The sequence below is a fragment of the Oncorhynchus kisutch genome, linkage group LG10 (genome assembly GCF_002021735.2).
Source record: "Oncorhynchus kisutch isolate 150728-3 linkage group LG10, Okis_V2, whole genome shotgun sequence".
NCBI classification, from domain to species: Eukaryota; Metazoa; Chordata; class Actinopteri; order Salmoniformes; family Salmonidae; genus Oncorhynchus; species Oncorhynchus kisutch.
In genome coordinates, this window is record NC_034183.2 from 38,856,481 (window position 1) to 38,870,957 (window position 14,477).

The 14,477-nt window shown below is 45.8% G+C and overlaps 1 protein-coding gene across 9 annotated transcripts in view; it reads right to left on the reverse strand.

Annotated features, from left to right (window-relative positions):
* The window catches only part of LOC109897217 (SH3-containing GRB2-like protein 3-interacting protein 1), a 105,229-nt gene that overhangs the window by 68,479 nt on the left and 22,273 nt on the right, over positions 1 to 14,477 (reverse strand). For 8 of the 9 annotated variants that reach the window (XM_031833637.1, XM_031833636.1, XM_031833627.1 and 5 more), the window contains exon 3: positions 11,880 to 11,924. In XM_031833637.1, coding sequence (XP_031689497.1) covers positions 11,880 to 11,924 — 45 coding nt within the window. Of the gene's footprint in view, positions 1 to 11,879; positions 11,925 to 12,569; positions 12,821 to 14,477 lie in introns of those variants that run through there. The other variant, XM_031833634.1, reaches the window with a different exon arrangement.

Here is a 14,477-nt window from a genome sequence, read left to right on the forward strand (position 1 = left end):
AACCCCAGCCAAAGAGGTTCTATAGCCTACAGCAAAATGGATGCCACCGCTGTAGAGTTGAATTACACATGACCTACACTGTACAGTGGCTAAGTCCATCTAAAATCCTCTTCAACCACTGGTTGAATTCCATCCACATCTTACACACTGCACATCTATTGGCGAAGTTTGATCAGATAGATTGCCCGCAAAATATGAGTCTTAGTGGTCAAACACTATTAATAAAACTAACAGTGTACTTTTTTATATTGTGTCTGTATAAGAGTGTGTATTAGTTCAGACACTATGGTTCCAGTGAGAGAGAAATTGCCAAAGCATTTTAGTTTGGGCAGCGTGGGAGCAGCTGAATTAGTTATGAGGCAAGTTATTAATAAAACATGACAAAAATAAATCACACTAACTTCCCTCAGGGCATCCCCTCTCCTTCTTTACCCCATCCCTCCATCCATACCTCCCTCCCCAACATAGGAAGGAAGGAGCAGAGGAGAGGAGAAGATGTCCCCAATCAAATCAACAGGAAATGGAGGACACTCAGTGGAGAGGAGGAGAGAGCGAGAACATTCTAATTAAAAGAAGATGAATTATCAGATGCAATGGGCTGGCAACCTGGCACTGCCCTCTGGCTAGAGCACATGGCTGGAGCAACGGGATAACAGAGCTGCATGCAATATCAGGGTTGGCATTGTTTTGGGAACTAATAGGGGCAAAATGAAAAGTCTACATTCTGGTAGAGAGTATAATGAGTAATTTGGCCCCCTACATAATTCTCAGACCCCCTCTGGACTTCCTGATTCAGAGCCAATAGGAGTTTCAGAGGCCAGTGATGTTACACGCAGGACAGTGACTCAATAAAATATTGGCCTGCGATGGCTGCCATCCGGGGACAATTGGACCACAGAGTTCTCCCTCTCTCCCCCCTCCCTCCATCTCTCCCTTCCTCTTCTACTCTCACGCTATCGCTCTCTCTCAGTCTATCTTGACACATTCTGACTGTTTTCCTCTCCTCTCTTCATCCCCTCCTCCATCTCTCCTCCTCTGTTTACCTGTCTTTTCCTGACACACACCATATATGTCTTGTTGTCCCTCTCCCCCCTACAGCTATTTCTCTCTCTCCTTCGCAATCTATTTTTCCTTCTGCAAGGAGACATTATAATCATCAGAAGTTTCTGCAGTGTGAATATGTGTGTGTGTGCCTGCGTGTGTGTGCGTGTGCCTGTATGTGTGTGTCAGAGAGTAGAGACAGAGAGGCCTCCTAATCCAGGGTCACATGCTCAGGAAGGCTCTAATCTGTGACCTGAGCCTGCCCGCTCGCTAACACACACTCGTAGATACACAGACAGACGGACAGTGATACACAAACAGATGAAAAGAGATAAACCCAATCAACAATAGAGAGACAAATGGACAGTGGAATAACAAAATGTGGAATAAGGGTTATGAATATTTTATGAAGGCACTGTATCTCTGCTAGTTGGCACAGTAGCAGCCGTAACATTAGAAGAGTTAGCTAGTGTTGTGACGTGACTATCGTTAATGTAATGACTGCTATTCATCGAATAATTACCTACTACGTTTAATTATTACTCAATTAAATTGATCATGTAATAATTAACTCATTAGGAATTTGGGGCACCATGGGAAACGTTTGTTCAATGAGTTACCGTCTCCTAAATTAACTCAAGAATACATATACACAAGGAACAGCAAGGTAACCTGTCTAAATGACTATCTGTAGGAATGAAATTATTTGAAAGGCTGGTCATGGCTAACATCAACACACTCATCCCAAACACCCTGGACCCACTCCAATTCGCATACCGTCTCAACAGATGACACTCTCTCTATTGCACTCCACTCTGCCCTCTCCCACCTGGATAAGAGGAACACCTTTGTGAGAATGCTGTTCATTGACTACAGCTCAGCATTTAACACCCTAGTTCCCTCCAAGCTCATCACGAAGCTCAGGACCCTGGGACTAAACACCTCCCTATGCAACTGGATCCTGGACTTCCTGACTGTCCACCCCCAGTTGGTGAGGGTAGGCAAAAACAAATCCGCCATGCTGACCCTCAACGTGGGGGCCCCTCAGGGCTGCGTGCTTAGTCCCCTCCTGTACTCCCTGTTCACCCACGACTGTGTGGCTGCGCACAAATACAAAACCATCATTAAGTTTGAGGATGATCACCGACAATGATGAGCCAGCCTATAGGGAGGAGGTCAGTGACCTGGCAGTGTAGTGCCAGGACAACAACCTCTCAGGAAGGAGGTCAGTGACCTGCCAGTGTAGTGCCAGGATAACAGCCTCTCCTTCAATATCAACACGACAAAGTAGCTGATCGTGGACAGCAGGAAATGGAGGGCCGAGCATGCCCACATCCACATCGAAGGGGCTGTAGTGGAGCGGGTGTCCACATCACTAAGGAATTAACATGGTTTACACACACCAACAATCATAGATGGCACGACAACACCTCTCCCCCCCAGGAGGCCGAAAAGATTTGCCATAGGCCATCAGATCTACAGCTGCACCATTGAGAGAATCTTGATTGGCTGCATCACTTCTTGGTATGATATATATCAGCTTTTTTCCATCTACGTAACATTGCAAAAATCAGAAACTTTCTGTCCAAAAATTATGCAGAAAAATTAATCCATGTTTTTGTTACTTCTAGGTTAGACTACTGCAATGCTCTACTTTCCGGCTACCCGGATAAAGCACTAAATAAACTTCAGTTAGTGCTAAATACAGCTGCTAGAATCCTGACTAGAACCCCCAAAAATGATCATATTACTCCAGTGCTAGCCTCTCTACACTGGCTTCCTGTCAAAGCAAGGGCTGATTTCAAGGTTTTACTGCTAACCTACAAAGCATTACATGGGCTTGCTCCTACTTATCGCTCTGATTTGGTCCTGCCGTACATACCTACACGTACGCTACGGTCACAAGACGCAGGACTCCTAATTTTCCCTAGAATTTCTAAGCAAACAGCTGGAGGCAGGGCTTTCTCCTATCGAGCTCAATTTTTATGGAATGGTATGCCTGCCCATGGGAAAGACGCAGACTCGGTCTCAACCTTTAAGTCTTTACTGAAGACTCATCTCTTCAGTGGGTCATATGATTGAGTGTAGTCTGGCCCAGGAGTGTGAAGGTGAACGGAAAGGCTCTGGAGCAACGAACCGCCCTTGCTGTCTCTGCCTGGCCAGTTCCCCTCTCTCCACTGGGATTCTCTGCCTCTAACCCTATTACAGGGGCTGAGTCACTGGCTTACTGGTGCTCTTTCATGCCGTCCCTAGGAGGGGTGCGTCACTTGAGTGGGTTGAGTCACTAAATTGATCTTCCTGTCTGGGTTGGCGCCCCCCCTTGGGTTGTGCCGTGGCGGAGATCTTTGTGGGCTATACTCGGCCTTGTCTCAGGATGGTAAGTTGGTGGTTGAAGATATCCTTCTAGTGGTGTGGGGGCTGTGCTTTGGCAAAGTGGGTGGGGTTATATCCTTCCTGTTTGGCCCTGTCCTGGGGTATCATAGGATGGGGCCACAGTGTCTCCTAACCCCACCTGTCTCAGCCTCCAGTATTTATGCTGCAGTGGTTTATGTGTCGGGGGGCTAGGGTCAGTTTGTTATATCTGGAGTACTTCTCCTGTCTTATCCAGTGTCCTGTGTGAATTTAAGTATTCTCTCTCTCTCTCTCTCTCTCTCTCTCTCTCTCTCTCTCTCTCTCTCTCTCTCTCTCTCTCTCTCTCTCTCTCTCTCTCTCTCTCTCTCTCTCTCTCTCTCTCTCTCTCTCTCTCTCTCTCTCTCTCTCTCTCTCTCTCTCTCTCTCTCTCTCTCTCTCTCTCTCTCTCTCTCTCTCTCTCTCTCTCTCTCTCTCTCTTCTCTCTCTCTCTCTCTCTCTCCTCTCTCTCTCTCTCTCTCTCTCTCTCTCTCTCTCTCTCTCTCTCTCTCTCTCTCTCTCTCTCTCTCTCTCTCTCTCTCTCTCTCTCTCTCTCTCTCTCTCTCTCTCTCTCTCTCTCTCTCTCTCTCTCTCTCTCTCTCTCTCTGATGACCTGATGACCTGATGACCTGATGACCTGATGACCTAGGACCATGCCTCAGGACTACCTGGCCTGATGACTCCTTGCTGTCCCCAGTCCACCTGGCCATGCTGTTGCTCCAGTTTCAACTGTTCTGCCTGCGGCTATGGAATCCTGACCTGTTCACCGGACGTGCTACCTGTCCCAGACATGCTGTTTTCAACTCTCTAGAGACAACAGGAGTGGTAGAGATACTCTTAATGATCGGCTATGAAAAGCCAACTGACATTTACTCCTGAGGTGCCGACTTGCTGCACCCTCGACAACTACTGTGATTATTATTATTTGATCATGCTGGTCATTTATGAACATTTGAACATCTTGGCCATGTTCTGTTATAATCTCCACCCGGCACAGCCAGAAGAGGACTGGCCACCCCTCATAGCCTGGTTCCTCTCTAGGTTTCTTCCTAGGGAGTTTTTCCTAGCCACCGTGCTTCTACACCTGCATTGCTTGCTATTTGGGGTTTTAGGCTGGGTTTCTGTACAGCACTTTGAGATATCAGCTGATGTACGAAGGGCTATCTAAACACATTTGATTTGATATGATAACTGCTTAGCATCTGACCGCAAGGTGCAGCAGAGGGTGGTGCAAAGAATTGTCAAAGACCCCATACACCCAAGCCATAGACTGTTCACTCTGCTACCGCACGGCAAGCGGTACCGGGACCAAAAGGCTCCTGAACAGCTTCTACCCCCATACCAGAGGTCTGCGGAGCAGTTAATCAAATGGCTACCCGGACTATTTGCATTGACTTGTTTTTTGAACTGACGCTCTTGCGCTGACTCTATACACACTCACTGAACTCAACCCCAACACTCACACATACTTACACTCCAACACACACATGCATAATGATGCCACACACACTTTCATACTCTTCACATATGCTGCTACTCTGTTTATTATCTATCCTGATGGCCTAGTCACTTTTACCCCTACCTATATATCACTTCAACTACCTCGTACATTGACTTGGTACCGGTACTCCCTGTATATAGCCTCCTTATTGGTATTTATAGCTACTATTTTATATTTTTATTTTATAATTTTCTTACTTCTTAACTCTGCATTGTTTGGAAAGGCCTCGTAAGTAAACATTTCATGGCTGTGGCAATGGTGAGGTGTGAGTGTCAGGATAACTACATGGCATGTCTCAGGCTGGACACAACGCTGTCAGGATCTCTAGCCCCACCAAATGTTGCTAACATAACCTTATCCAACTGTCAGTGTTCAAAGATAAATTACTGAAGTTCCTCCGACTGGTGTCATGACTGTCCTGTGAGGATCCAAATAGGTCAGATCAGCTTTGCAATAAGTAACTTCAACCAGACCCCCTCGAGAAAGGAACTGGTGGGTGTCGACAGCTCACACCCTGCTGTAAATCAAGGACAGAACATTCAACTCTCTCCCTCTCCAAATTCACCGGAGGAATGTGCCTTTGTTTCAAAGATTTTCCCGCCAAAACTCTAACACGTTCTAAAGTAAATACTAGAAAAATATTTCTAACATAGAACGTGGGGAATGGTCAGAGGCAACCTAAAAGAACACTGATGTCGGTTTGGATGTAATTTTGTGTTGTCATTTCAAATGTTATAAAGGAAATACTGTAACTTGAAAAGTATACCCACTACATGTATGAAGTTTCCATCCTCCACGTTGTGCATGACATATGAAAAATGACAGTGTTTTTGTTAAGAGAGGGAGGGGATTTTAGAAACTATAAGGGGAAATTATTTCTATAACTGTGCACAGTAAGTAGTCACCGCCCCCTCGAGTGAGGTCAGAGAACGTGTCACAAACGCCTCACAAATCCTCAACTGGCAGCTTCATTAAATAGTACCCACAAAACACCAGTCTCAACGTCAACAGTGAAGTGGCTGCAGAGTTCCTCTGTCCAATGTCTGTGTTCTTTTTCCCATCTTAATCTTTTCTTTTCTTTTTATTGGCTAGTCTGAGGTATAGCTTTTTCTTTGCAACTCTGCCTAGAAGGCCAGCATCCCGGAGTCGCCTCTTCACTGTTGACATTGAGAATGGTGTTTTGCGGGTACTATTTAATGAAGCTGCCAGTTGAGGATTTGTGAGGCATCTGTTTCTTAAACTAGACACTCTAATGTACTTGTCCTCTTGCTCAGTTGTGCACTGGGGCCTCCCACTCCTCTTTCTATTCTGGTTAGGGCCAGTTTGCGATGTTCTGTGAAGGGAGTGGTATACTGCATTGTTTTGAGAGCTTCAGTTTCTTGGCAATTTCTAGCATGGAATAGCCTTCATTTCTCAGAACAAGAATAGACTGACAGGTTTCAGAAAAAAGTTATTTGTTTCTGGCCATTTTGAGCCTGTAATCGAACCCACAAATGCTGATGCTCCAGATACTCAACTAGTCTAAAGGCCAGTTTTATTGCTTCTTTAATCAGGACAAACAGTTTTCAGCTGTGCTAACATAATTGCAAAAGGGTTTTCTAATGATCAATTAGGCTATTAAAATTATAAACTTGGATTATCTAACACAATGTGCCATTGGAACACAGGAGTGATGGCTGCTCAAATGGGCCTCTGTACACCTATGCAGATATTCCATAAGGTTTCCAGCTACAATAATAATTCACAACATTAACAATGTATACACTGTATTTCTGATCAATTTGATGTCATTGTAATGGACAAAAAAAAGTACTTTTCTTTCAAAGACAAGTGACCTCAATCTTTTGAACGGCAATGTAATTAAACCAATTTGTGTAGTACTGAATCATAAGTAAGGCTCAGGTTTTTGCAGTCACAGGAGGTTACGACAGTTCAGAATGATGATATGATACGAGGTTATGATTAATAAGTTGACTGTTTATGGATGTGATAGGTAAATACCTTTAGAGTTTAGTTCAGGAGATGGTAACGCTTTAAAGAACTGCTCTCGAAGTCCCCTAAATCCTAATGAGTTAATTGTTACATGATTAATTTAAAATCGGGTAACACTTAAACATAGTTAGTCGATTAGATAAATAACAGTCATCAGATTAGTAAAGTCAGTAAAGTCACAACACTGGCATGGAAGTGGCTAGAGTCTTGTAAGGTGTAAGGATAATTAGAAGTCTGAAACTAGGGTATTTGGTGCAGTGAGAGAGACAGGTGGACAGAGACACGGGGAAAGAGAGACAGACGGACAGAGACACAGAGAGGCGGGTGATACATTACAACAATAAAAAGGGAGACAGACAAACAATTATACAGAATAACAAGTCATATTTCATGCATGTGTGTGTGTCTTAGGGAGAGCGATGGGGTGGATGTTAATGTGTGTGTGAATGAATGAGAGGTATACTAGCAGGGGCCAGAGGTGTGAGGGCATAAAAACACAAAACAAATGAAGGACAATTAATCCAGATGACAGTCCCCTTCCTGTGCCTAGTTCATGTCCCTACTGCTTTGCCTTGTTCTGGGGGAAGTTCATTTTGAGTCCTCTGAGTCTCTGTCAGAATCAGTGTCCCTTACAGCAACAAAGACACTAGTCTTCCCTAAACTGAGCTTTTCCTCTTCTGTTGCCTGTTTCTGCATTTTGACACACACAATTTCACACCTCAGTGGCGCTACACACAAACGGGTCACCTGTTGAGAATACATCCAGATGTCACTGCCCCCCCCCCTCCTTTCACAATGAAGGCATTTCCTTCTGAGCTGCAAGAAGCCCCAAACATTATGCACTACTGCTTCCTGTCTAGCTCTGCCTCTGCAGCTCAACAGACCAGGACAGTAACACATGGGTGTAAGCACATCTCTTACAACACTATGCTAATAAAAAATATTTTTTTAAATCAAGGGAAGATTAAAGGACTACTATTGTTGTGTGATAATATGTTATCTAGTGTGCAGGGTTGGTGTTGTAGGCTGAGGTTGGCACCAACCGGCTAGGGAGGGAGAACCCAGCGAACCATGGTAACACCCTCATGGGCGAGGTCACGTAGTGTAATGCTAGGGTGGGACCTAGCACAGAACTAAAACTAGTCACAGGAAATAAAGAGCAAGAACACAACTATTTAAAAACTCATATTTAAATTGGCCCTCCTAGGCCCCTCGTCTTGTCCTGCTGCCAACCGTGGTGATAGCCCTAGCTGGAGACCATTTGGAACCACCCGGGCCTCCCCGTTGCCATCACAGCTTCAACTATATTAAAACCTTAGAGCCAATGCTACATAGCATGAGGCGGTTACCCAGGGCTAACGTGCCCAAGAATGGGCCTCCCTCTGGGGTCTTATTCCATGTCCTTAGGACATCTCAAGATCTGTTTAGTCCCTGCCTATCAACCTTAACATGACTCAATCATACCACAATAAGCACCCAATGATGAATATATAAGTCTGGTTTCTCCACAACGATACCAGGAACCTACAGTACATCCACACATTCCAATGTTTCTCACACCTGTCCTTGAGTACCTCCAACCAGTTTCACTTATTTGATCTATTCCAGTACTAGCACACCTGATTCAACATGTTCAACTGATCACTAAGCTCCGGGGTTAGTATCAGGTGTGCTGCTAGTCATGGAACAGATTACATGTGAAACTGGCTTGGGTCGGAGGGTATTCGAGGAGAGGTCCGGGGATCACTTCGTATTCCAGATTAGGACAATAGCTTCACATCTATCCTTGACAGCTAAGCCGGGTGTTTACTCTGTAGAGATACAACTCTCTATGGTTTCCGGTATCGTACCATTACCATTCTCGGTCCTCCTGTCAGTGGGACTTTAAACAGCACTGCTAACAGGGATTAACGCCCGCTTTACACCTGACAGTTAGTAATCCAATGTCACACAGCCACACTAAGACAGCGCTAGCCAATGCTAATGGAGGGCTATTTAAAGACACACAGCACACCGTGACTGTCGTTTTCTTCCCCATGCATTCTCCAACCCCAACCTAACGTTACCCAACACCTCGCCCGTGACACGTGCAGGGAAGCCTCTGCCAGACAAGATCTCTAGCTAGCTAGCAAAGCATAATCCCCGCTCTGCCAAATAGACAGACAGATAGATGGCATGGCATGCACTCCAATGCAATACATTTAATAATAGCCAACGTTTTGACAGCAAGCCTCCTTCATCTGGCCTTCAGGTGGATGGCATGCACGCAGGAGAGAAGAGGAAGGGAGGGAGGGATCACAAAGTCACTGGGGGCTGTAGGGCATGTCTTATAACCTATAGCTTTTTGTTTTGATTCAATATCTCATCGGTCACTGCCAATGGACTGGGGAAGTGAAGAGCTTTGACTGGGGTGAACCGGAACAACGTCATTCAGAAAGCACCACATCATGTGACCTATACAGAGGTCACGATCCGGGACCGAGAGTAACACCATTGTGATACACTGATTAAGACAGAGCACACGATGTACAGGATTTCTCTCACAAAACTGTCGGTCTGTCAATAGATATCTATAGGCTTGGTTTAAATCATTACATTGAAAACAATGTCAGAACCCAGTAAAAATGCCAGGCTAAATTGATCATTGATTGTGTTGTGTGAATGTCACAATCAGATAATCAGGGGTTCTATCCATGTATGAAAATCATGGGGGTTTTCTGCTTGCCTTTCTGGATGGGTTTTTCACGAGACTCAATCCTGCCTTATGAAACAATTCTGTCACTGCACCCAAATGTCCTCTAATGTGGCTGGACTCTGGAGCAGAAGCCATAGAAATGACTAGAACAGGAAAAGTTCCTTAGGCCACAGAACCATGACTTGAATGGGGATAACCGTTCAAGTAATTGTATTTCTATGGCACAAGCCAAGCCAAGAACCTGTGATCACCGACGGGCCCGCCAGGGACTGGGGTTGACCGACAGACAGGCTGGATCACTCGTCTAAACACACAGACAGGCAGAGCCAGTCGATGGTTAACAACACGTTTCTACTGTAATGTAGGGGGAACGCCAAGGTGCTGATGGTGAGGCTTAGAATGAAAAGTGGAACAGCATTCATTTGGATTCAGTTGCAATTAGATTTTTTTTTAAACATTTTCATTATTAAGGTAACATGTCTTGCTAGAACACACAGATCTGATGGCAAGATGGAGAACAGACGGCCTTGGTGTTCATATTACCAACACTGTGCTAACTAGGCTTGAATGACGCCATTGCTAACGCAACAACAATTTATTGCACTTAACGTCCTGGTAGTCTGACATACTATAAACATACAATGAACCTAAAACTAGCATGCTTAAATATACTGAACAAAAATATAAATGCAACATGTAAAGTGTTTGTCCCATGTTTCATGAGCTAAAATAAAAGATCCCAGAAATGTTCCATACACACAAAAAGCTTATTTCTCTCAAATTTAGAGCACACATGTGTTTTACATCCCTGTTAAGTGAGCATTTCTCCATTGCCAAGATAATCCATCCACCTGACAGGTGTGGCATATCAAGAAGCTGATTAAACATGCATGATCATTACACAGGTGCACTTTGTGTTGGGGACATTAGAAATGCCACCCTAAAATGTTCAGTTCTGTCACACAACACAACGCCACAGATGTATCAAGTTTTCTGTTGCCAGATCATTTGATGTTAATTTCTCTACCAACGTCGTTTTAGAGAATTTGGCAGTACGTCCAACTGGCCTCACAACCGCAGACCATGTGTAACCACGTCAGCCCAGGACCTCTACATCCGGCTTTTTCACCTGTGGGATTGTGTGAGACCAGCTACCCGGACAGCTGATGAAACTGAATAGTATTTATGTCTGTAATAAAGCCTTTTTGTGGGGAAAAACTCACTCTGATTGGCTGGGCCCGGCTCCCCAGTGGGTGGACCTGGCTCCCAACTGGGTGGGCCTATGCCCTTCCAGTCCCACCCATGGCTACGCCCCTGCCCAGTCATGTGAAATACATAGATTAGAACCTCATTTATTTCAATGGACTGATTTCCTTATATGAACAGTAACTCAGTAAAATCGTTGAAATTCTTGCACGTTGCGTTTATATTTTTGTTCAGTGTATGTCCAGATTAATAGTAATATTGCCACAACAGTGATGCTTTTGGAAGATAAATCACAGCATGAATTGATTGTAGATCTGTATTGCTTTTCTGTATGTCGTAGATTATGGAGATGAGATTCAAAATGGAGCAGGCAGATGAAATGTATTAAATTGAATCATGTCGTTTACAGAATGCAGAAATAAAAGGATCCTCGCTCTCTCCATCATTGCAGACAGATGACGTCATCAACACATAAAGGGCCAAACATGACCCAGAATGTCCTGTGTGTTTCCCGAACAGCATTGACCGTGACTGATCAATCTATCCATAGGGTGCAAACGCAGCTACCTCCTGTTGAAAAATGGCCTCGCAACGCAAGCAGGCTATTGGCCGCGCAGATAAGAGGCTACAGCAGAACACACCGTTGGTACCCTGTGTGTGTGTGTGTGTGTGTATGTGTGTGTGTGTGTGTGTGTGTACCGCTCCATACAAAGAGAATTTATACAAGCTAGCCAGCTGGGCACATAAGCTTCTGCACAATAAATCCCAATAATCCTTTACGGGAAGGGAAGACGGTGAGAGAGAGAGAAAAACACACAGTGTTCAATTAGCTCGGCCATTCTATTGGCATGGTAGAGAGAGACGTTCTCTACAGTGGCTGTGCCCTTCCCACCAAATGACATGTAAGATCACTGGAATGCATGCACTCAAAATAGGAGCACAGCTTATGACATTTGAAGCTGCCAAACACACACACACACACACACACACACACACACACACACCTAGCAGATGAGACGGATAAATAAATAGAGAATAATTTCAAGTGTCTCTTACCTTCCATCATGATTGCAGATTTGCATTCCTCTATCTCCAAGGAGCCTGGAAAGAAATCAGGAAGGGGAGAGAAGCCCCTGGTTACCAGATGACACGGATAGAATAGAGAACAGCACCTAACACAGGGCTAACCTAGCGCTACAGCTAACACACAGCCTCCAACACTGCCACACGCCGTCTGTCTACTGGCCCAGGGTCCATGCACCACGACTGGGCAGAGAGGAGAGCTGGCTGGGCTCAGTGCCGATCAGAAGCCCGAGAGAGGCAGTGGCTTAGGCCATGGATGCTGCTTCCACTGCTACGGTGCCTCTAACTTACACAATCAGCCAAGGATGCTGAGAGGAGGAGAAAAAAAAACTATTGGGAAAAAAAGAGAAAGAGAGGGGGTAGAGAGGGAGGGAGGCAGAGCGAGAGAGAAAGAGAAAGAGGGAGGCTTGCTGAGGTCACAGCTGCTCTCAGCCAATCCTTGAGGTTCTCTGCAGAGTCACATGCATTCGGCTTGCATCCCCTGATAGCCTGGCCCTAGAGAACGACAAACTAGTAGCCTCCCTCCATCACACCACGCATCTATACGCACACACATTCGCACACACCTACCCACACACACAGGCAAACTCAAACACAGAGAACACGCACGCGCGCACACACGAACGAACATAAATAACGCACACACACCCCTCCCCTGCCTACCTTGTGTGTATGTAGACTCTGCAGAGTGATGAATGAGATTAATTATTTGCTCGTCGACAGAATAACGAGCAGGTTAAAGTGAACTGACAGCCCATTTTGAGGACACACTCACGAACACACACCCTGATCCTGGTTAAAGAATAAATGTATATGCCCTCCTAGCGGGTATACTCCATTCTCTGAAGGTTTAAAAGTATATTTTCACAGAGCTCTGCCTTCTCTAAGTCTGCCTGCTACTCCCTCCCTTTTCTATATCACTGTTTTTGCTCTGCCTGCTGGCTCAGTATGACTGCTCTCTCTCTCCACCTCTCACCATCCCGCTCTCTCTATGCCCCTCCCTCTCTCTCTCCCTCTCCGCTGCCAATGCCATTGGGGATAACGATCAATCATTGTGACGTCAGGGAGACCGACGCCATGTACAGCTGCCTCTCTAGACCCAGCCCAACCGAGGGAGGAGCTACGGTCTTCTATCGTTTATGCTGCTACTGCTACTCTCAGCCTGGATGGACCCAGATTGAGGAGAGGAGGGAGGGAGGTGTGTGTGTGTTCTGCTACTCTCAGCCTGGATGGACCCAGATTGAGGAGAGGAGGGAGGGAGGGAGGTGTGTGTACTGCTACTCTCAGCCTGCTGCCAGTGAGAGGGGATGAGGGAGAGATGGAGGGAGGGGAGAGGACGAGGGAGGGAGGTGTGGATGTGTGTGTGTGCATGGAGGCTGGTGATTACTTTTAAATGTGGGGGTGGATGGAGCCAGAGGCTAAGGGATGACCACTAACGGAGTAAAGACAAAGAGTGAAAGAGAGAACAAGGGGGAGAACAAGAGAACTGGGGGAGAAAGAGAGAGATTGCGGTGAAATAGAGACTGAATAGAGAGAGACATGAGCTGCTGGACAGCCTGACAATTAGCCAAGCACTGCTCAAGCCTCCATAACAACAACAGCAGCCACAATTATAGTGACAGAGCTACTCTTGTAATAGAAAATGATATTACTCAACAAATGACTAAATCACTTGCAGATGCAGCATATACAATATCTATAAACAATTCAGATTTAAAGAAAGATGTAAGCTAGGCTTCTTACACAGGGAGACAGATGAGACACATGCTGTCCTGCCTGTTTATGAGTCCGCCTGTCACACTTTAAATTGAGCCAGCCCTGTGTCTCTTCGTGTACAATGCATTATCCGGGTCATGCTCAAGCCCATGTGAAATGTTCTCCCTCTCCCACTTTCTTCTCTCCTCTTTTTTTCCTCCCTCACTCTTCATTGCTTGCTCCCTCCCTCTCGCCCGCTCTCTCCCCTCATTAAGCCATGGCATGCTCCCTCGCTCTCCCCCTCCCTCTCTCTGTATACTTAACACCCAGCAGATGCTTCCTGAGAGAAGTCCCCTCCCTGTCCACAGCTTTATCTCTTCTCCCCCCTCTCCCTCCATTCCTCAGGCTACCCCCAAGCTCTGCCAGACGAGGTGGCTACTCTCCTCCACTGTCCCCCAGAGGAGATTTAGCCACCAGCCGGTGAGCAGTGACAAAAAAAAAGGGAAGGAGGGAGGGGTAGAGGGGACTTGCTAAATAAAGCCTAAAGTACTACGCTGGGTTTTGATTCTGGAACATGGTGGCATTGAGAGGAGAGACGCTGGTGTTAACTGAGAGAAGACGAGACACTTACAACCAGCAGGATACACTGACTCAGTCATGGCTGTACAGCAAGGGGCTGGGAAACTGCCACCTTAAAATCACCAGAGACTGCTACAGCATGAGGGGCAAGGAGGCCACAAGACAGAGAAACACAGGGAATCGGGTGGGCACGCAAGACCACCGATTGAGAGAGGGAAGGAGAGATGAGGGGGGAAAAAAGGAGAGAAATGAGGAGGAGATGATGAGGGTAAGCAATAGAGGACACGAAAGAAGAGC